The 23,985-nt window shown below is 38.4% G+C and overlaps 1 protein-coding gene across 2 annotated transcripts in view; it reads left to right on the top strand.

Annotated features, from left to right (window-relative positions):
• Lrrn1 (leucine rich repeat neuronal 1) overlaps positions 1-23,746 on the top strand; it is a 40,511-nt gene extending 16,765 nt beyond the window's left edge. For both annotated transcript variants that reach the window (XM_004651495.3, XM_045133911.1), the window contains exon 2: positions 18,786-23,746. In XM_004651495.3, the coding sequence (XP_004651552.1) occupies positions 19,063-21,216 (2,154 nt within the window). In that variant the 5' untranslated portion in view covers positions 18,786-19,062 and the 3' untranslated portion in view covers positions 21,217-23,746. The remainder of the gene's footprint in view (positions 1-18,785) is intronic.
• Positions 23,747-23,985: the final 239 nt, after the last annotated feature.

The raw sequence follows: 23,985 nt of genomic DNA, 5'->3' as shown, positions 1-23,985 counted from the left end.
AGTGAGACCTAAAAATAAAAAATGAATAGAGAGCTGGGAATATTGTTCAGTTGTAGGGCACTTGCTGAGAGTGGACAAGGCACTTGGTTCAATTCCCAGTGTGGGGGAGAGATGTGTGTGTGTGTGTGTGTGTGTGTGTGTGTGTGTGTATGTGTGTGTGTGTGCGTGTGTGTGCGTGTGCATGCGCACTCCTACTGATGTAACATTGAAATTCTGTTGTAATCACTTGAAACAGTCCATAGTTTGAATTGTCTTCTTATCTTAAATCTAAAGTTCTACAGGAAAGTTATGTTATAAGGTGGTAGTCCTGGGTGTGTCAAATCATGCTGCATTCATTTCCCTTTTCCTACGCAGAATGTCTCATTTATTCATGACTGAGCCAGCCTGCTAGTACAAAGTATAAACACAAAGAGAAGCCATTTCTCAGGAAGCCATGTCCAGCTGCCTACATATAGAGGTGTTTCCAACTTGATCTGATAAAATACTTCTACACAGTATAAGTGAACATGCATGCCGTCTCATGCACAGCTTTTTCTGGATACAACTAAGTTCTTCAGTGACCTACTAAGAAATGGAAAAATTCTGCTTGTGTTTCTCGTCCAGGAATAGCTCGGTCCTGAACGTGTTGTGAAACAACACAGTTAGGAAGAATGGAGTCAATTCCACATTAAAAGCAAGGGGACAGGGTCTCTAGTTTACAATGAACTGTATCCTATTAAGAAAGAACCCAGACTTTCTAAGAGAAAACTTTAATTTTGCTTCATTAATAACATGACACCAATTCCTCAGGTTCAAAATGTTAACCACAATTTCTGTTAGAAAACTAAGAGCAAAGTATGTCATAAAGACAATCTTCCAATAACACTGGATTACTTTATAGTTTAATGGTTATGAATGACACTGGATATTCAACTGGAATTATTTTTACTTAATAAAACACATGAATTGAAAAGAAAATATGGAAAGTGTTATGATTTATAGTTCTTGCTGGCATTTTAATGTTATCAGCTGTTCATTGCTTGCTCTGGACCTACACTGTGTAATTAAGGGGCCTCTACTGGTGTGCTCTGATGAATTTATGGTGCCTGGGTCATAGGCGCTATGAGCACTTTGGAGTATTGGACCATTAGTTCCAAATGCATACTAAGAAAGAACGCATTGGTATCAAGGGCACTCTATAATAAGAAACAGTTTCAAATTCAGGGACATAGTTGTCATCTGACTGTAATTTACCAAAACAATTTAAACACCTCATTAACAGAAATCACAATGACCAGGATTTTCTACCTACCCTCCAACCACCAGAGTCCACTTTTAAGGGAAAAGAGAAATATGGAGGGGAAAATGGGGACTCTACATTTTAAGACAACCTCACCAACAAAAGATTTCCAATATGAATTCATTATTGGGGACTTGAAGTCAATTATGTCTACAAACAAAACCACTTATCAAAGCCCAGAAAGTGGCTTGCCAGAAAATTAGGCTTGAAAATTTCCTCAGCCTATTCTGGATTTTACTCTACAACTTAGTTTTCTTTTATGCATCTAAGAAAACAATTAAGTGTACTTGCAATTCTTAGTGGAAAACAGTTGAGGCAGATGGCATCAGAAAAGACCCACACATCAGAATCCAACAAAATAATGTCAGCTTTTCACCTTTTAGTTATGAGAATGCTGACAATTCACTTACATTAATCAAGGCTGTATAAAGAAATAGAAACAATAGAGTAGACAGGTGATAGATAAATAGGTGAGATGTATATATATGTCACCTATTATATATATGTGATAGATTAGATAGATGATAGAAGGATAATAGATAGATGATACATGATACAAGATAATATATGGTTCATTATGAAATTGCCTCATGTGGTTCTGGAGAAGTCTATGTCTGACATATGCAAAATTTGGAAAGCTGGTGTCAGTCTCAGTGTGGCAAGAACATACATAAACACCCCCCACATTTTTGTCTTGTGTCCTGCTTTCTCTGCTATCTTTGGCCATTGTGGCATTCTTCCTTAATGGGTTTGAGAAGAGTATAGAATTGTTTGAACAACCATGCACAAGTTTTATTTCACACTCTTGCACTGACCAATAAAAACGTTATTGTTACCTTATTGGACTAGTCATATAAACACAGTTTAGAAAAAGAATTTGAAGTCAAGTTTAATTAAAGAGTTCAGAGTTATTGCCTTATTTTGCTTCTTTAAAATACAGCTTCACTGAGCTGGATTTCTATCAAGAAAAAGAAATGCTGTCATTCACCTGAATAAATGCTGCTGTAATTAATTTTCACTAGCAGAACATCTGATGCTAAATATACCCACACTTTGATTTATTTGTCTTCAATTATTCCTTTGTTTGGTTCTTCCTTTCTCTTTCTCTTTCTTTCCTTCTTTCTTTCTTCCTTCCTTTCCTTTCCCCTTTCTGTCTTTCTCTTTCTGTTTCTCTCTCTCTTTCTCTTTTTCTCCTTCCTTCCTTCCTTCCTTCCTTCCTTCCTTCCTTCCTTCCTTCCTTCCTTCTTTCTTTCTTTCTTTCTTTCTTTCTGTCTTTCTTGACATTGTGTCCCTTATTCCAGGCTAGCCTTGAACTAGCTACATTGCTGAGGATGACGTTGCCCTTCTAATCCTCCTGCCTCCTCCTCTTCAGTACTGGGATACAGACATGCCCCACCCACCAGTTTACTCAGCACTAAGGATGGAACCCAGGATGTTCTGCATGTAAGGCAAGTACTCTATCAACTGAGGAATGCCCCCGCTCTTATCTTCAAATTTCAAAAGAACATTTTAATAGGGAAGTAAAATGTTCTTGACATTTGCTAGGTCCAAAGTTAAAAAAAGCACACTGGCCTTCTTATTGGCAATTCCAAGTAGTTAGACTTTGATAGATCAGAGATAAAAGTTCTCTTCTTATTGGATATGTAATTCTTTAAAATCTATTTTTATTTGTGCATACATGTGCGAGTGAGAGAGAGAGAGAGTTGTAGGTAGTTTCTCGTATGCACATCCAAACCAATCATTGTTTAGGAGAGGAAGGAGTTTATTTCAAGCCTACATACAGATCCAAATGAAAGTCCATCAGTGGAAGAAGTTGCTTCCATATATTCAAGCATGAAGAACCCATCATTTGCTTGTCAGCACACACCAAACGCAACAAGCACAAACAGGCAGCAAGCAGCAGGGGGACCCTGGTAGAACTCAAACTTCTCTGCATACCTTTGATCTGGAATTCAGATACTCCCCCAAACACACCTTTGGCCTGGCCTCCAGGATCCACCCCCAAGGGACACCTCCTCCAGCCAGGCAGCTGGAGATCCAAGTTACAAGTGTAATAAACCACTTGAGTTTATGGGGGACATAACATTCAAACTATAATACAGACTGAGAGAGAGAGAGAGAGAGAGAGAGAGAGAGAGAGAGAGAGAGAGAGAGAAAGTACAGTTTCTTGCCAAAGAGCTCCAGACACATGCACCGCATGGTGCAGCTAGCTTTATGTGGCTAGCAGAGTGAAATGTTGGCCTGCAGGCTTTGCAAGCAAGTGCTTTTAATTGCCAAGCCATCTTCCCAAGTAATCAATACTACCAATGAATTAAAGTAATAAAAGACAGTACACGTGAAGAGAAATGTAGTAATGTTCTAAAATAAATGTCAATACGTTTGGTGCATTTTGTTGAGAAAAGTTATTTTCACTGGTACAAACAAAACTTAGTTGTGTCTGGGAGCAAAATCAACTCTGATACAGCCTAATGGAAGTGCCTGGCTTGGCGACTCATCCAAGAATCTATGGCTAATTGTTAGCTGTCTACACATGGAGAGGGGGTCGTGCCAGGGCCTCCAGCCACTGCAAATTAACTCCAGAGACATGCACCACCTTGTGCATCTGGCTTATGCGGATCCTGGGGAATCAAACCTGGGTCCTTTAGCTTTTCAGACAAGTGCCTTAACCACTAAGCCATCCCTCCAGCCCTGGTATTTTTTTTAAATTAATTATTTGCAAGGAGAGAGATAGAGTGTACCAGGGCCTCTTGCCACTGTAAACAAACTCTAGCCACATGTGCCATTTTGCATCTGGGTTTATTTATGTGGATACTTGGGAAATGAACCCCGTCTATCAGGTTTTGAAGGTAAGTGTCTTTAACCACTGAGCAATCTATCCAACCCCTACACATGGCTTTTTTTAGTACAGTAACTCTGATTTTCTGCATCAGTATGTTGAGTGCTCAGTCCAGACATGCATTAGTACTCAGCACCAAGGCCCAAGCTCCTGCACAGCATTCATCCGCTCAGCACAATGAAGCACATGTTCACAGTGAAAGTACTAAGCACTATGTTGGGAGGTACTTAAACTGAAGTAATGAAACTGGGCCTTTAGGCATTTTATGTAGCCAAACTAAAGATGTAGCATTTATTTAACATTTGATCATGCTACTAATTAGAAAGCAATTATTGCATATAGACATTACAAGAAGAGAATTAAAATAATCTTAAATGACTAAAATTGATTTCATGGTAGTTTTTATATCAGTCTACTTACTGATGCTGAAATGGAGAAATGAAAATAGCCCAGTTGCTAGTTGCTGGGATTTTTGTTTTTTGTCTGTTTAGTCTCCTGTTCATTTCTCAATTTAATAATGTTACATTGTTACTATGACTAAATCTATGCAAATGACCCATTGTTTTCAAAGAAAAACTTTCTTAATCCTACCAGTGATTTAAAAGGGATGAAAAATATTATTTTCGTGTCCTGGTCCTTTACATATCATAGAATCTGAGATTTCAAAGGGATTTCAAAGACCAATGGTTCAAGAATTCTTCAACCTTTATCTGGTATGTGACTTTCAAAATATTGTAAGAAAACTGTTTTGGCACAGAGCTGATGGTTCATGAATAATCATAAGTCTAACCTGCTAGGGCCTCGAAGAAGAAACTGCCAAGATCACTGAGTTTAACGCAGCTTTTGAAACTAAGAAATCTCCATCCATAGCCTTGGACTTCAATCATTTTATGAGCTTGGAGTCTGGATCTTTTCTGAGGACATGAAGGATTGAAACAAACTTAGAAATTAGCCATGTCTAGCAATGTCTTTCCAACTCCCACCTTCGGAATCTGTGAGTAGTGGCAGGACAGAGCCAAGCCAGGATGGATGGTGTCATATTTAAACTGTTTCTGTATTACAGCCCTCTGAGGAGCTTTAAAGCATGTACAGGCCCCATCACAGACCTAAACATTTCCATGAGACATGGGCATTTCAATCTTCAAAAGATCCCTGGGTGGATGAACTGCTGATTTTGGACATCTATGATAATTCTGCCTGCAATGGCAGTTGCTGCACACATCTGGCTATTTAAATTTAATTGAAATCAATAAAAATAAAGCATAAAATTCTATTTCTTGTTCCCACCAGCCATATTTCAAGTATGAAATAGCCACTCAAGAGCTACCATATTGGTCATATGATACAGAACATTTCTACCATTGTAGGAAGTCGAATTGGGTTGTTCTGATGGGTCAAGGCAATTACAGGTTGCCAACTCTCCAGTCTTCTTCCAAGGACTTTCTTCATTCCTTACTTCTGCTGTGTCAGCTCTTACAGTCACCTCTATATGGTTTTTCTCAGAGGATTCAAAGCTTTAAAAACATATTCTATTTTTATTTATTTATTTAAGAGAGAGAGAATGGGCACACCAGGGCCTTCTGCCACTGCAAATGAACTCCAGACACATGTGCCATCTTGTGCATCTGGCTTATGTGGTTACTAACCAATCAAACCTGGGTTCATAGGCTTTGCAGGTAAACGCACTAATTGCTAAGCCATCTCTGCAGCGTGATTCATAGCATTTTTCTTTTCTTTTTAGTTTTTCAAGGTAGGGTCTCACTCTAGTCCAGGCTGACCTGGAATTCACTATGAAGTCTCAGGGTAGCATCGAACTCACAGCAATCCTCCTCTGCCTCCCAGGTACTGGGATTAAAGGTGTGTGCCACCATGCCTGGAATGATTCATAGCATTTTTAAGGGCAGAATCTGGTACTCTTGGTCCTATGTAAACAATAAATATCTTTTTTAATGTAATTGAATCATATTGCATTTCTTGTGTGTACACTGAACAGATTTCAGCAAAGGCCAGAGGAGAGGAGAGATCAGAGAGTAAGCTTCTCTCACTCACAAGCATCAGTATGAATAAAGAACAGAACTGTGCTAAATGGCAAACTATTTTCTTGTTCCTTTGTTTTTATTAAGAGAAGACTTTCACAAGTCTCTGCAAAGTCAGAAAATGCTCCATTACCTCAAAAGGATTAATTAATTCCCTTAGCTTATTGCTTACATCTTTGCTTCCAAAATAACCTAAGGTGACTGTGAGATGACATAGATACCCATCTCTTGCTTCTGTTTTTGGTTTGGCTTGGTTTCATGTTTTGTGGTTTTTTTTTTTTTGTTTTTTTGTTTTTTTTTTTGTGGTTGGTGAAAGATTTAACGTGTTTGGAACTCTGCTTTCCAAAACAATCCGGACCCTGGAAATTCTATGTGTCACATCAACCCCTCTCTCAGCACAGAAAGGTACCTACATTTTGGCATAGTGCATTCAAAGAAGGCTCCTTGAAGATTTCTCATTTAACTGCCAAGTTGAAATTCTAAGTAACTAAAATCTTACAATTTAATTAACATTTTATCATTACAATAATATATGACTTTTTTTCTCACCTTTGCAAATGCTTTCTGAAAAGTAAATTGGGAAAGGGAGGGTTGTACTTCCAAGGCAATTGTGATCCTAATTCAACCTGCTTGAGACCTATACAAGAAGACACTTGCTTATATGTGCATATTATAATGAAATGGATTGAAAAATCTGGGACTTGGCTCATCACAGGTTCACTAGAAATGAAACTGTGTTTCCTCTAAGATCTTTTCTAGTAGTCTAGAACACCAGTGAAGGGAGAGTTTCCCTGTGGGAAACAGAGGGACATTTCCTATTGATTATTGAGATAAAAGCATTTGGGAAGAATCTGTATTGCCTTCAATAGCTATGAGCTGTGCTAAGCAACCAGTATATGGCTCTGATAGTTTATGGTCATCTTGTTCATCTGACGATACATTGGGAGAAGGCAGTTCCTTTGGGAAACAAGACTTCAGCAGATGGTGATGGTTAGTGGGATACTCTTGCTCTATCTCCAGGGCAAGTTACTTGTCTCCAGGCATCAGCTTCCTCAGTGTTCCTTCCTTCTCAAGATAACATATGAAAAGAAATAGTAAAGCACTAAATGAGTGCTGCTTTGAAAAGGTGAAAAGCTGTTCTGTGTTACTTTCAGGAGACACACTTATATCCCTGTTGGGAGAGTAGGTACTGGGTTAGGTTTTCAGCACCTGATTAAATTTTCTCAAATGGGATCTCCAAAGTAAAGCTATATTGCTTGAAATCTGCTGTGAACGAGGTGCTACTCGAGACATAGTCTTTCATTTAATTCTCCCAACATGCATATGAGATATAACTATGCATGACATAATTATCTGTGTCCTGAACAGAGGAGAAAGCCATGACTCAGTGAAGTGATTTGTCCTAGTGTCATTGGTTGTGCTTGGATAGATCTAGCTGTGTCTGCTCTTTGACACTATGCCATCTGTCTTGAAAATAATAAACATAACACCTAAGCACAATTTTTCTCAAGAAGCTAGGGTCAGGAATCGTGTTCCCTGTCATATAGAAAATTGCATCCATGGGAATCTTTAAAACTAGAAACGTGAAAAGGAATCATCAGTGACCCAGGAGACAAAGTGACAGTTTTGGAAAATGAAAGTCTAAGGTTGGGCAGCCCACATTGACTTGGCTTCTAGTGGAGATTGCATGGCAATCACAATGACAGGAGAACATGCAAGAGGTCATGTAGCAATGAAGTAGCCATGGGTCTGGTATAGGCGTCTAATATTCTAATATTCCCTTCTGCTAGCAATGTCTCCAATAACCAGTAAACTTCGAGTATGATCCTACCTCTTAAAGTTTGAAACAACTAATGATACTACCTTAGGATCAAGCTACCTAGTACCTGATGATATAAATGAAAACCATCTCAACCATAACAAACGTTAAACTTTATGGATATGTCACTTAGTATAACTCACAGACAGCCTTTCAGTTAAGTGTGCTATTAACCTTAGCTATATCATGCTTTTGTTTATTATCAATGAGGGCTCTCCTGTCTTAAATCCATATGTCTAGCTCCTCATCTTTTATATACCCTCTTGACACTTCTTTCCTTGAAATTTTTGTATCTTTGTGTAGCTTGCAATGCACAACCTATTATCAGATTGAAATAAGTCTAATTTATTTTGCAAAATAAACTTGAAATTTGGCTATGCTATGTAGATTACATTTGATCAGTTCACTGGCATGTTTTAAAGACATCAATGAACATTGTTTAGTGACTTAAGTAATTTTCTTGAATGAGTTGGCCATCAACATAATTAACTGGTTAAGCAACCAACCCCTGGTTCTCCTAAGCAAATGCCAAGAGGGAGATTATTTTTTAAATGAATGTTTTCTACAGAAGCTTTAAGACCCAAGTTAAGATCCCCAGCTCCCATGTAAAATGCTGGGTTATGGTAACACACACCTGTATCCCCAGTGCTGGGAGATGGAGACAGAATCACTGGGGCTCACTGGCTAGCTAGTCTAGCTGAATCTTGAGCTCTAGGTTCAGTGAGAAACTCTATCTCAGTAAGATGGGAACCGACTTACAAAGACACCTCTCATACCATCTGGCCTCCATATGAGCACACACACATACTTGTGCATCCATACACATACGAACACACACACAGGCCACATAATATTTACACATACCCCTTAAAGAAAGCCACTGCACTGTTTCTAAGCTGAATGATGCTATTAACAAAAGGATGGTTATTCAAACACTGGCCACAGTCTTGCAAAGCACTTATAACCTTACCTAAGCAGCCCTAGACACTAGGCTAAGTGAAGCTGTGTGGGACTCTAAAAAGGTCAGTGGGGCTAGTGATTGAGAATGGCCTGTTTGAGATGTGTCTGGTCACCTCTAAAGCCTTTCTCCACCTTTGCCTGTCAGCATAATTTTGCAAGGAGGGCAGCCTGCTTGCCTTTGAGTGTTGGAGCCCAGTCAAAATCTTGAGGTTGCTGCTGTTCCCTATGGTCCTTCCCAACCCTGCCAAGCCACCTACTTGGATTGGATTCAACCCAGTCAGCATTGGACTTTTGGCTATTTGTCTATCTTTCTTTTCTTCTCTTCTTCTCCTTCTCCCCCTTCTCCTTCTCCATCTCCTCTTTCTTCTTTTATTATTAATCTTCATTCCACCACGTCTAGCTTTTCCCTGTTTACCATGCCTGGCCAACCATCCTGAAAAGGCTAATGTGCTGACCATGCCTTACTCCTCTTAGCTGCTGAATGAATTGTGACCCCAGCTTTTATGCTCAGCTTGGAGACCAGCTGCGCCTTTGGGCTTTTCCCAGAGATGTTGGCCCAGACTGCACCTGCAGGATGATGGCTTTGCCCTGGCCTGAAAGAGGAAGGAGAATGAGGGAGATTAAAAGGTCACTTGTGTCGGTCCTCTTTGCACAGTACAGCACTTGTACCACCCAAACACACCAGAGAATTTTGGAGTCTTTATCAAATAATAATCACAACCTAGAACAAAATGAGGGTGAGGACAATCAAATATCTAAATTTACTTTTGGGAGCCAGTAAAATCACTACAGAAATTTAAAGTAGGGTTAAAAAATGACAAGTTGGGAGCCAAGGCACCTGGTACTTATTTTGTTCCTTCCAATTAGAAGGGCCAGTTATGATCACCAAAGTTTCTGTTTGCATTTTATAATATGTAGGCCTTCTAAAAAGAAAAATAATAGTAATTAAATTTCTGCAATGTAATGTTTTTTCAAAAGCTCTAATGATGTTTCTTCCTTCAGAGAAAATATTCACACCTTAAATAAATTTATTAATAATAACAGGTTTTTACACATACATTTGCTAATAATAAAGTTTTATATGTAATAATTTAGTTATAAATTTCTTCCTGTACCTCAGCACATATGTGTAGTGTTCAATCATACTGGTTACAAGCTAATAAAGGCTTCAAAGAGCATATAGGTTTTGTTCAGCCTGCACAGCTAAATCACGTTTGGATGCCTCATTCTCTTTGATACCGCCTCTTATGTTCAACTCAGCTACTATAAACTGCGTCGCCATAGAAAGCCCTGAGTTTGATTCTTGGAATCATAATATTCTATTCTTCCATCATAATTTAATAACAAAAAGGAAAAGACAGAAGAAAGGGAGAGGAGAGTGAGGAAGGAGCCATGGTTCCTCTGAAAATGGCTGGGAACATACTTTTCCATGTCATCAAAGGAATGAGCAGATAAGATGATGTCCTGGTGTTCATTTTGGCCTAGGGAGCTGTGACTACTTTTTCTCCCAACCTACTTACTAGAAGCTGCTTCTTTTTTTTTTTAATTTTTTTAAAAAATTTATTTGAGAGCGACAGACACAGAGAGAAAGACAGAGAGAGAGAGAGAGAATGGGCGTGCCAGGGCCTCCAGCCTCTGCAAACGAACTCCAGACACGTGCGCCCCCTTGTGCATCTGGCTAACGTGGGACCTGGGTAACCGAGCCTCGAACCGGGGTCCTTAGGCTTCACAGGCAAGCGCTTAACCGCTAAGCCATCTCTCCACCCCTAGAAGCTTCTTTTTAAAGGACACAAAGTTACACAACTTCCTTGAGGTCATCCAAAAAGTTTATGGTGAAGGCAAAATTAAGAAGCCTTGCCTGATGGATATCTTATTCTACGCTGCTTGTGGATGAATAATGTAAGTCCCAGGAGCAGCTCCTTTATGCAGAAGATCCCCAGAAAACTCCCTTATGTCCATGCAAAGGGACTACTTCATTGTTCCCTAATGCATTACGGGCACTGTTATAGTTCTTCCTCCCAAACAGACATCCCAGCTGTGACCACTTATCGCATACAACAGGGTGTTCAGCTTTAGGTAATGTGTGAATCAAGAACGTAATTTTGGGAAATGATTGGTCAAAAGAAATCCTAAGAGACAGAAAGTGTCAGAAGCCAGATACAAGTATGACAATTAACTAATGCCTTTTAGCATAATCTATGCAGATTGAGAGTTCAGTACTCCCTTGTAGAGCCCTTTATCTTTCTCAAGAAAAATTAGATGTACTTTCCATAAGAAATTTGCCACAATCTCTTTATCTGGCACCACCTACGATGTCATGTACATTAGATTAAGTTCAGAATGTATAGCAGATGATTCTGCAAAAGGTACCCTCTGCTGCTTGCAGCTATCTGCTGCTTCCTTTAATCCTCAGCGCCCATGCAAAAGCCTCAGCTTTGATACAAGGCATCAAACCTGTAGACAGTGATCGCTAACATCTGGTGGATACTTGCTATGTGCCAGGCCCTCTACCAAAAGCTTTGTATTTAATACCATACTCTAATGTTGTCACCACTCTTGTAAAGTAGGTTTTTAATGATCTCTATTTCACAAAAAAAAAAAAAAACAAGAAGCAGTCTTAGAAAGTTTCAGTAACTTGCCCAAGGTTATAGATCTAATTTTGAAAACAAGTCTTTCTTAAAGCCTATTCTTTATTTTAATATATTTTAATTTATTTATGAGAGAGGAAGAATGAACAGATATGCTAGGCCATTGTAAGTGAACTCCAGATGCTTGCACCACTTTGTGCATCTGGCTTTATGTGAGTACTGAGGAATCAAATCCAGGCCATCAGGCTTTGCAAATAAGTACCTTTAACCACTGAGCTATCACTCCAGCCCATCAAAGCCATATTCTTAACTCTCCTCCTCTTTGATTCCAAAAACTTAAAATTCCTCTACATATTAATGGTCTACAGTTATATGTGAAGCAGAAGTTGTGATGGCCTTCAAACACAAGAAGTAGCCCCTGAATTTCAAGTTTCCTTACCAGCTCCCATGTGAGTGGCTACAGGAAGAGTCTGCATTTAAGCAATATATTCATTTTTTTAACCCTGTGGGGCCAGAAGTAAAAGATTGAGCAAAATTCCAACTTCTCTATTTACACTGTGTTCACACAAGATCTGGAGACAGAGAGAGATTAATGAATGATTTTTCCTAACATTTTCTGAATTTGATGCATCTGTCCATCAAATAAAGTATGCATATAGGAGCAGATGTCTTAACTCATCTATCTTCATTCTGACCAAAACTAATTTTTCATTGCTGCAACTACCCTGCCTATAAAATGATATTAATTCCAGGGGAGAGTTGTGTTTTATTATCTGGTTTATTTTATTTTTATTTTTTTTCAGTGCTGGGAATCAACCTACATCTCCACATGCCTAAGTTCTTTTCCACTGAGCTACATTCCAAACTTGATATTTGTGTTCTAATATTTTCTTGCCCAAGAGACTTTGAGTCTAAGGAAATATTTGGTCTCTAAATCTCTTGCTATAACTCCAATTTACACTAGTTTAAAACTTAGTGGAAATAATAAATAATTGTAAGGACACTCCACAAAGATCTTATAAAGATCTCATAAATGTTTGGTTCTTTTGTAAAATGTTATTAGTTTGAAAAGAGAGAGACTGCAAATGAACTCCAGATGTATGTGCCACCTTGTGCATCTGGCTTACCTGGGTATTTGAATGTAACCTGTGTTCTTAGGCTTTGCAGGAAAGTGCCTTAACCACAAAGCCATCTCTCCAGCCCAAGATTTAATCTTTTTTTTCTTTTTTTTTTTTTTTAAGAAAGGGTTTCATGTCATCCATGCTGATTTCAAACTCAGTAAGTAGCTAAGAACAACCTTGAACTTTTTTTGTTTTGTTTTGTTTTGTCGTTTGTTTTTTGAGGCAGGGTCTTACTCTAGCTCAGGCTGACCTGGAATTCACTATGTAGACTCAGGGTGGCCTCAAACTCACGATGGTCCTCCTACCTCTGCCTCCCCAGTGTTGGGATTAAAGGCATGCATCACCACACCCAGCACAACCTTGAATTTTTGATCCTCCTACTTACCAATTGCTGAAATCACAGATATATACCACCACACCCAGTTTATGTAGTGCTGGGACCAAATACATGACTTCATGCATGCTAGGCAAGCACTCTGCCAATTAAGTTACAGCCCCATCTCAAGATTTGTTCATTCTTAAGATCCAGATAATAGGGTGAAGATGGAATAAAATAAATGCTTAAATGCTTTTATTTATTTATTTATTTATTTATTTTTGAGGCAGGGTCTCATATTGCCCAGTCTGGGCCCAAACTAGCTATGTAGCTAAGGATGGCCATGAAGTGGATCATCCTGCCAGTCAGCCAAGTGCTGGGATTGACAGGCATAAGCCACCATGCCTGGCTTAGAATAACAAATTTACTGAAATTGCAGAGGCATATATGCTTTCAAAGAGCCCATGATGGACTATGCTTTGTTTCCCCAGGCTCTAAGCTATATACTTGCTTACATTTGATACTTTCTTTCTACAATTTTAATGTGTGAAGCATATAAAACTAGCCTTAATTTTAACTGTGGAAAGTGGGACACAAAGAATTCAAATAGCTTTTACAAGGTAACACATCCATAAGAAGTCTGAGTGTAAAGACAGATACCTTGATTCCCACCTAGAGGAACCCTGTCTACAAGCCCACAGCAACACTGCCTTTGTTTGCTGGCTTTTTTTTTTTAACAATAATGTGAATGTTGTGAATGTTTCACCCACCTCCATAAGAACTTAATGCATATAGATCCAAGCATTAAATCCTACTGCAAATTGTCATTTTGTTAAACTAGCAGCTTGTCTAAAACTGTTTCATTGGAAAGATGAGTGTCAAGGTCAAGTTCACCAAGGATGAGGACCAGGCTCCATTTCCTTTGGAATGTTATACTCAAAGCAGAGTGTCCCAATATATAACTTATTGGAGAAAAAAAGCATTAAATGTAATTGTGTAATTATTTGTGGGACTCTTGAAATACACCCCTTGCCAAGTCCAAAACTTAAAAGCCATGGTTTGTTATTTAAGGAACTGTTTCTTTAAACTGACAGATTTTGTTTGTGGAGCATTATTCTCATAATTAGTAGGACATTTTCTTCTCACATTTGACAGATTTAGTCAGTCCTAGAAGAAAAGCGATTTTACTTTAACTACCCCAGTTATTTTTATAGAACTTGAGATAATTAATTCATGTGTATAATAAAAGTTGGCCTGAATGCATGTACTATCGTTTTTGCTGTGGTAAAAAAAAAAAAAAAGTCACATTAAACTTACTGTCTCCATTTCCAAGTATAGAGTTTCAGCTGTGTTGAGGATATTCACACTGGTGTGTACCACATTAACAGAATGTTTTCATCTTTCAAAACTGAAATTGTATGCCTTAATCACTGACTCCTTCTCCACTCAAATCTTGGCAATCATCTTTCTACTTTCTGTCTCTGATTTTAAGACTTTAAATGCTTTAATAACGGAATCAAACAATATTTTCCCTTTTATGATTGGCTTGTTTTCTAATCATCTCAAGATTCAACCGTATTATGCATATGATGGGCTTTCTTTGATATTCCATTGTATTTGTGTTCTTGCTTCTTTGTCCTCACTGGGTTGGTCCTAGGGATACCACCCTTTGCTGACTACAAAAATCTATGCATGCTCAAGGCCAGTATATACAATGATGTGGCATTTGCATATGATTTATAAGTATGCTTGCCTGTAAAGGGTATTTTAAGTTATCTGTAGATTATTTATACTGCCTAATTTAGTGTAAATTCTATGTAAGAACTTGGTACATTGTAACCATAATGGAGTGATGACAAGCATCTAGACATACTTGGTGAAGATACATTTGTTTCCTGAGTACATTTAATCCCAGGTTAGTGGAGTTAAGGATGTGAGATCCATAGACACTGAAGGTCAAGTATATTCACCATATTTTATGTCTTTTGACAGAATCTGGATTACTCCCTCCTCCAGGCTATTATGAATATTGTCAGAGGGAACATGACCATGTTGATTTCTTGCCATATTTTTGATGTATACACAGAAGTGGGATTTCTGGATCATACGTTGATTATGGATTTTGAGAAGCCCTCTGTACTGTATTCCATAATGACCACATTTTTCATATCCTCAACAGTGCACAAGGATTTCAATTTCTCCACCTCTGCCAACAGTTTTCTTGTCTTCTGACATTAGCCATTCTAATGCACGTGAAGTTATTAGTATTTTATGATTAGTAATGTTAAGCATTGTTTTCATATACTTGTTGGTTATTTGTATATTTTCTTTGGAGAATTGTCTCTTAAAGTCCTTTGCCCATTTTCAGTTAGGATATATCCAAGAAGTAATTGCCAAAGCCAGTGTCCTGAAGCATTCGCTCTGTTTTCTTCATAGGATTTTATAAATTTATGTTCAATTCTTATGTCTCTAATGTATTTTGAGTTAATTTTTGTATATGATATAAGCTAAGGGGTTTATCTACTTCATTTTTTGCTCATAAATACTCAGTTTTCCCTAGATTAATTGTAAAGACTGCCTTTTTCCAGTTGTTGGAGTGTTGGCACACTTATCAAGTATAACTTTGGTTTATTTCTGGTTCTGTGTTCTATTGGTCTACTAAATACATCCTTTTGTGTTTTAAATTTCCCTTACCTCTTTCTAAAAGTCATTCAAGTATGGAAGAGAAAAATGTCTTCCTTCTGAATTTGATATGAAATCTGACATCGTGGTTTCTATGGTTTGATGCTTGGTATTAAGTAATGTATGTGCAAAGAAAAATTTAAACTTTTCAGCACAATTATCTCATCTGGAAATTCAAGTTAAATGATACCTTAGTCATGTAATATTCAAAGTACAGTCCCACAAAAGATATTTTTCATTAGTCATCCAGTGTTTGGGAAGTCTCTCATACAACTTTAATATATATTTCACTTCCCAATATTCTTTTAAATTCAAACAAAACATAAAAGTTAGTTCTAAATCCACTTCACAGTTACAAAAAGTAGATTTTTCTTTGGTATCTATTTTGAACTAAGATTGAGCAGTTACCTGTGGCAGAATATTCTTAGTATTTGTTGTGACCCTGGACTTGTTTGGGGATTGATCTAAATAGAAACAAAAGTAAAATAAAGTTGTAGAATTAATGGTATTTGGAAAATGTTATTCTGTGAAGTATGTTTTCATTTCATAGGATTTCCTGATAAAACTCAGAGTCAGGTAGTTTTATAATATTGAAAGTTTTACAGGTACATAATAAATGATGTTTTAACCAGATTTGGGGGTTGAGGAGGAATGCCAGGTGTGTTACTCCTCATAGACTCGAAAGCTTTTATCATCACAAGGCACATACTCGTTTTATCTCAGTCTTTCCAGAGCCTGTATTGAATGATTTGATCTTGTTAAACCAGCAACTTGGGTTGCATATTTCATAAAAATGGTAGCATTTTATTTCTACTAAAATATGTTGCTATAACTTTTATGCAAATTATTTTTATTTTCATGCTTTCTGGTCAATCACAAGGGTAACTATTTTCCAAGGTAAAAGGACATAAAGTGCTCACATAAACTGAAAGTTTCCTATGTGCTGAGTGCTGGGATGATTTGCACTGTTCTAATGAAGCCTTCTAGAAAATGTCAATCACCAAAGTTCCTTCAGTAACACAAGGCTGAAGTGCATTCTAATAGGAAAATATAGAAACATTACTCTGGTTATAATAATTAGCAAATGATTGTGCCATTCTTGTGAAGGCAACACTAATATTAGGTCTGTAATTGCTTTGTATACCTGTCTGTAATCTAGAACACGAGAACCTATAAACTTGAGTCTTATATAAGCTGGTGACCAATACATATATCACCTGACAAGATTTTTTTTCGCCCTGACAATATCTTATTAACACCAATAGGTAATTCAACAATATCAAATATATCCAGGTTTTTCCCTTTTTAATTTGTCCCTGGCACATCACTATTTAGCATAACAAAGTACTAGATTATAAATATAACTAGCTTATGAGTATATCATTTGTGCCAGTAACCATAAAATGAACTTTTCTTAAGTTCCTTTAGTTCTCTCAGCAATCTGTTTGTCTGGTCATATTTGATAAATTGAAGAAACTGAAAGACTGAATAAAATATTTATGATCTACAGCAGTTAAGTAGTCAATGACATTCCCATGATATTTATAAATCATGTATATGATACACACACACATACATACACACTTTATTTTTCAGTGCTAGGGATTGAACCTATGACAAGTGTTTTATACTATAAAATTGTGTTCCCAGCCCGAGATATACTTTTATATCTACAAACATTGAATAGTTTGATTGCATAGCGTAGTTTGATATTCAGTCAAGATCATATGTCACTATTAGAATATAGGAAAACCTAAACCGGGCATGGTGGTACATGCCTTTAATCCCAGCACTTAGAAGGCAGAAGTAGGAGGATTGCTGTGAGTTTGAGGCCACCCTGAGACCTGAGACTACATAGTGAATTTCAGGTCAGCTTGAGCTAGAGTAAGACCCTACCATGAAAAACAAAACAAACAAACAAACAAAATATATGTATAGTAAAACCTGATATCTTCTATAATAGTTATATTAATAACATTTTAAAAATATATTTTTAATATATTTTATTTATTTGAGAGAGAGAGACAATGGGTGTACCAGGGCTCTAGCCACTGCAAATGAACTCCAGATCCATGCACCCCCTTGTGTATCTGGCTTATGTGAGTCCTGGGGAATTGAACCAGGGTCCTGGAGAGTCAAACCGAATGCTTCGGCTTTGCAGGCAAAAATCTTAACCACTAAGCCACCTCTCCAGCCCAGAAAAAAAAAAAAAAATCTTTATTTTTTTATTTATTTATGAAGAAGAGAGAAAGAGGCAGAGAGAGAAAGGGAAAAATGGGCAAACCAGGGCCTACAGCCACTGCAAAAGAACTCCAGACACATGTACTCCCTTGTGCATCTGTCCTATGAGGATCTGGGGGAATTGAATTTGGGCCCTTTGGCTTTGCAGGCAAGTGCCATAACCACTAAGCCATCTCTCCAGCCTCAAATTAACATTTTGCATGAAAGTATTTCATCTAGAAACACTTCGGCTATGTGTATGTCCCATTTAGGAAAGAAAGAATTCCTGAAACTGAGGAGGTAGTCATGAAAGTACCATTTGTAATTAACTAGGCAATAAGTCGTTAACAAACTGCTGTCTATGCTTTGCTTTTACAAGGACGACCTTTTGGAGCCATAAATTGATGTAGCATCTAAAAACTCACCCTTGTTTTAAAATAAAGAGTATCTTGGGCTTTTTGTGGGTACTCCCAAATTTGTGTATGTGTGTGAATGATGACTGTTCAGTACTGTATGAAGTCTTCATTATAAAACTGAAGATTGTGCTGGAGAGATGGCTTAGTGGTGAAGTCTCTTGCCTGAGAAGCCTAAGGAACCAAGTTCAATTCCCCAGTACCCACATAAGCCAGATGCACAAGTGGTGCATTGTTTGCAGTAGCTGAAGTTCCTGGTGTGTCCATTCTATCTGCCGCCCCCCCCCCCCACTCCCTCTCTCTCAAATAGGCAAAATTTTTGTTTGTTTGTTTGTTTTTTAAATGAAGGTTACTAGCTAGTTTCAGGATCATGAGGTATAGTAAAAGTACACTCGGTTATTTTAAATGTATTTTGAACATATTTTAGATGTGTGACTAAACCCTTGTAAATAAAAGAAAGGTTATAGTGCATCGATGATATAGCATAACCATATCTCTCCTGGTCTAATTTTCAGACACCTCTCCAGATTTTGATTTGGATGAAATAGCCCATACAAAAAGCTGTGCACATGCTTGGGACTGCGTGATAAAGTTAAAAGGACTTCATAACTGCTTCCTGCACTTGAAAAGTTCAGAAAACTCTCCCTTCAGACTCTGGAATTCTGTACATTTCAGCTGAGACTCATTTCAATGTTTACATGTCCTGCTTGCTCTTCTGCTTGCCGCTAAATAGTGTTCACGGCTTGTTAAGGCTCACCAGCAGCAATAGCAAAGCCTGTTTAGCAAGCCACCATGGCTCGGATGATGGGCACTGTGACAGCAGCTTGCCGCATGGTGCTGGGCTTGCTAATGACGTCATTTTCTCAGTCTTCCATACTGAACAGTGAGTGTCCCCAGCTTTGTGTATGTGAAATTCGTCCCTGGTTCACCCCACAGTCCACATACAGAGAGGCGACCACCGTGGACTGTAACGACCTCCGTCTAACAAGGATCCCTAGCAACCTTTCCAGTGACACGCAAGTGCTTCTCTTACAGAGCAATAACATCGCCAAGACTGTGGATGAACTTCAGCAGCTTTTCAACTTGACTGAGCTAGATTTCTCCCAAAACAACTTTACAAATATCAAGGAAGTAGGGCTGGCAAACTTGACCCAGCTTACCACTCTACATCTGGAGGAAAATCAGATTTCGGAGATGACGGATTACTGTCTGCAGGACCTCAGCAACCTCCAAGAACTTTACATCAACCACAACCAGATCAGCACTATTTCTGCTAATGCTTTCTCTGGCTTGAAAAATCTCTTAAGACTGCACCTGAATTCAAACAGATTGAAAGTGATCGATAGTCGCTGGTTTGATTCTACACCCAACCTGGAAATTCTCATGATTGGAGAAAACCCTGTGATTGGAATTCTGGATATGAACTTCAAACCCCTCTCAAACTTAAGAAGCTTAGTTTTGGCGGGAATGTATCTCACTGACATTCCTGGTAATGCTCTGGTGGGCTTGGATAGCCTGGAGAGCCTGTCTTTTTACGATAATAAACTGATCAAAGTCCCTCAACTTGCCTTGCAAAAAGTTCCAAATTTGAAATTCTTAGACCTCAACAAAAACCCCATTCACAAAATCCAAGAAGGAGACTTCAAAAACATGCTTCGGTTAAAAGAACTGGGAATCAACAACATGGGGGAACTGGTTTCAGTGGATCGCTATGCCCTGGATAACTTGCCAGAGCTGACAAAGTTAGAGGCCACTAACAACCCCAAACTCTCCTATATCCACCGCTCGGCTTTCCGCAGTGTCCCAGCCCTGGAGAGCTTGATGCTGAACAACAATGCCCTGAACGCTGTGTACCAGAAGACTGTGGAATCCCTTCCCAACCTGCGCGAGATCAGCCTGCACAGCAACCCCCTGCGCTGCGACTGCGTCATACACTGGATCAACTCCAACAAAACGAACATCCGCTTCATGGAGCCGCTGTCCATGTTCTGTGCCATGCCACCCGAGTACAGAGGGCAGCAGGTGAAGGAAGTTTTGATCCAGGATTCAAGTGACCAGTGCCTCCCTATGATATCTCACGACACATTCCCAAACCATTTAAGCATGGACGTTGGCACGACAGTTTTCCTAGACTGTCGGGCCATGGCTGAACCAGAACCAGAAATTTACTGGGTCACTCCCATTGGAAATAAAGTCACCGTGGAAACCCTTTCAGATAAATACAAGCTGAGTAGTGAAGGTACCTTGGAAATATCTAACATACAGATCGAAGACTCGGGAAGGTACACGTGTGTTGCCCAAAATGTCCAAGGGGCAGACACTCGGGTGGCAACAATTAAAGTTAATGGAACCCTTTTAGATGGTACCCAGGTGCTGAAAATATATGTCAAGCAGGCAGAATCTCATTCCATTTTAGTGTCCTGGAAAGTTAACTCCAATGTCATGACGTCAAACTTAAAATGGTCATCGGCCACTATGAAGATCGATAACCCTCACATCACGTACACAGCCAGAGTCCCAGTAGATGTTCATGAATACAACCTAACACATCTACAGCCTTCTACAGATTATGAAGTGTGCCTCACAGTGTCCAATATCCATCAGCAGACTCAAAAGTCATGTGTAAATGTCACAACAAAAAATGCTGCCTTCACGCTGGATATCTCTGACCAAGAAACCAACACAGCCCTTGCCGCGGTGGTAGGGTCCATGTTTGCCCTTATCAGCCTTGCCTCCATTGCTGTGTACATCGCCAAAAGATTTAAGAGAAAAAACTACCACCATTCTCTAAAAAAGTATATGCAAAAAACCTCTTCAATCCCACTCAATGAGCTGTACCCACCACTCATTAACCTCTGGGAAGGTGACAGTGAAAAGGACAAAGATGGCTCTGCAGACACCAAGCCAACCCAGGTAGACACATCCAGAAGCTATTACATGTGGTAACTCTGTGGTTATTTTTGCTTCTGGTAGTAAGGAGCACAAAGACGTTTTTGCTTTATTCTGCAAAAGTAACAAATTGAAGACTTTTGTATTTTTGACTTTGCTAGTTTGTGGCAGAGCTGAGAAGGATGGGTGGATATTTCAATTTTTTTTAGTATAGCGTATCGCAAGGTTTTGACACAGCTGGCAGTGACGCAAAACTTCCAGTTTGTGTTTGGTTTTTATTATCATTATTATGATGATTATTATATTATTATTATTATTATTATTTTATTTTAGTTGTTGTGCTAAACTCGATAATGCTGTCCTAACTACAATGCTCTATAAAATGATTAATGGCAGGCTGGGGTTCCCCTGTGCATGACCCCTTCTTTTGAAGCCATCAGTAGACAGAACCAAGTCCTCCAGAAGGCTAGCATACAGTTTTGAAGCAACATTAGACCTCTAGTAGCAACCTGGTCTTCAGACTTTTAATTCTAAGCTAAGACTAGACTTGTTGCCTTCATTGGATGATGTTAGTTGACTGTACTGTAATGTTGTATCAATGGAACTGAATGTTTGCCTTTCAGCAACAAGTTTTCTGTCCTTCTTCCTCTTTTGTTTGTATTAGTTAAAGAGGCTTAGAACAAGCTAACAGGCAATAGAAAAATATATATATATATATATCAGATTTTTTAATGTAACAAACTACATGTTAATTGTTACTGTATTCTTTTTATCTTTAGTAGACACTTTTAAAAGAAAAGATAATTTTGTTGTGTTTAACTCACCAACATGTGGTGTATAATGAAGACAGAACTATAATAAATTAGTTTTGTTCTGATTTTTTAGAACATTTGCAGTAATGTATCATTTATAGTTCTTGCTCACGGAAGTAATAGTTTTTACATCCATGAAAACAACCAAAATAAATCAGCTATAGCATGTGTCTTTTATAGTTAGGCACTAAAAACTTTTGACTTCTCTTTTGTAAGAAAAAAAGGTATCTATTTTAATTAAGCCATTGTAATGAATAGTATTTGTGCATTTTAAATATTACCAGATCCAGGAAAAAAAGGTATATTACTATATCCCAGGTATAACTAATACATGGTTATATATATTTATGAATACATTGGATATATCATTCCTTTTCTGTATGCGCTAAGACCTGATTTATAGTATCCACATTTCCCAATATAAAACATAGAGCTATGTAATTTTTCAAAGTGTATTATAGTGTTCCTTTTTAACAGCTGTCTGTGTGCCTAGACTCCCTTGTCACTCTGTATGGACATATCTGCTGAGATAAGTAAACGATTACTAGGAGACAGAGCAACTTCTGTATGGTTGGCATTTTTTCCCCCAAGTAAACACACACACACACACACACACACACACACACACACACGCCCACAGAAAGTGAGAGAGAGAATTAAATACTTCAAAATTATACAGGAAATGTGTATATGAAATTTAAAACAGAAGCTGCTAGCTTTGCATAGTTCTATAAAGGGCAGGGGAGGAGATTTAGAAGTATAGGTTGGAGGACAAAAGACCCATTGGAAAACTGCAATTGATAAGTCAGAGGAATAAAGAAAGGCTGTCCCCATGGCAGCTGCTGTAGACATGCTGTGTACCGGGAATGAAGAGCTCATGAAAAGGGATTCGGGAAACAGGTGTCAGATGAGCCAAAGAAAGGACAAGAGAGCAAAAGCATACTCCTGATGAGGCAAGCTGAGAGATTTCTTTCTTTGTCAAATATTTGGTTTTGTGAATAGCTTTTGAAAAGATCATTTTCCTCTCTGTCCCAAGAACGAGAGAATTCCAGATGCTGAAACTGCAGGCTGTCTCAAAACAGCCAGCATCTGAGCTGGACACATTGTTTCTCAGAGCCTTCAATCACAGATGAAAAATACCTGTCACGTCGAGAGGGCTTATGACTCCCAGGACGAACCCCGCTGCCCATTCAGAACTCTGTCCTTCATCCATTCCTCCAGGCCAAGCAAACCTCTGGACTTTTACAGTTCTGAAGAACTTCTGATATCCCTGTCATAAAAATGCAGCATATCCTGGAATTTTCATTTACTTGGGACAAATTTTAGCACAAAGGCACACCAGAGGATCAGGAACTTGTCTTATATTGTTGAGAAACAGAATAGGAAGTGTTGTCTGTGACCACATGGTTGTTCCTGCTTTTAACATCTGCAGAGTGGTAGACCACTTACCAATCTCTATCTGCAAGCCCTGAAAATGGTAACACATGGCAGGCTGCAGTTGCAAGGAGGAGGCATCATTTATCCCATAAAGTAATGATTTTGAACTTGCACAGAATATGGGCTTAAATATGGTAGAGAAAAAGAAGAACTCAACCATTCCCTCATCCTTAATATATAACAGGGACAAAGAAACCCAAGTGTTTGTGTCAACCGTATTGTTTGCCTGAACAGTTTACTTATTTTTACCATCAACAGTTCTAAATCTTATCTTACCTTGTCCATGTTAATACTTTTTCCCTTGATGAAATAAGATGGCTAAGCACTTTCTTCCTTCACTAAGTATTTCCTCAGTTGCACTTAATATAATTTGATAAATTAGGAAGTTAGTAGAATTAGATATCAAAGTGGATCCAGGCAAATAATGGAGGTCCTCTCACCTTTACCAGTGAAGTGGCTATTACAGGTCACATTCTAAGTATACATTTTCCCTTATAATTCTTGTCCCTCAGAGAAAATATATATTTATCAACTGACTTTGCATAGTTATGTCTGGAGCAGTTTCCTAAAAGGTACA

The sequence above is a fragment of the Jaculus jaculus genome, chromosome 14, assembly GCF_020740685.1.
Source record: "Jaculus jaculus isolate mJacJac1 chromosome 14, mJacJac1.mat.Y.cur, whole genome shotgun sequence".
Taxonomy (NCBI): Eukaryota; Metazoa; Chordata; class Mammalia; order Rodentia; family Dipodidae; genus Jaculus; species Jaculus jaculus.
This window is presented reverse-complemented; position numbering and strand designations above follow the sequence as displayed.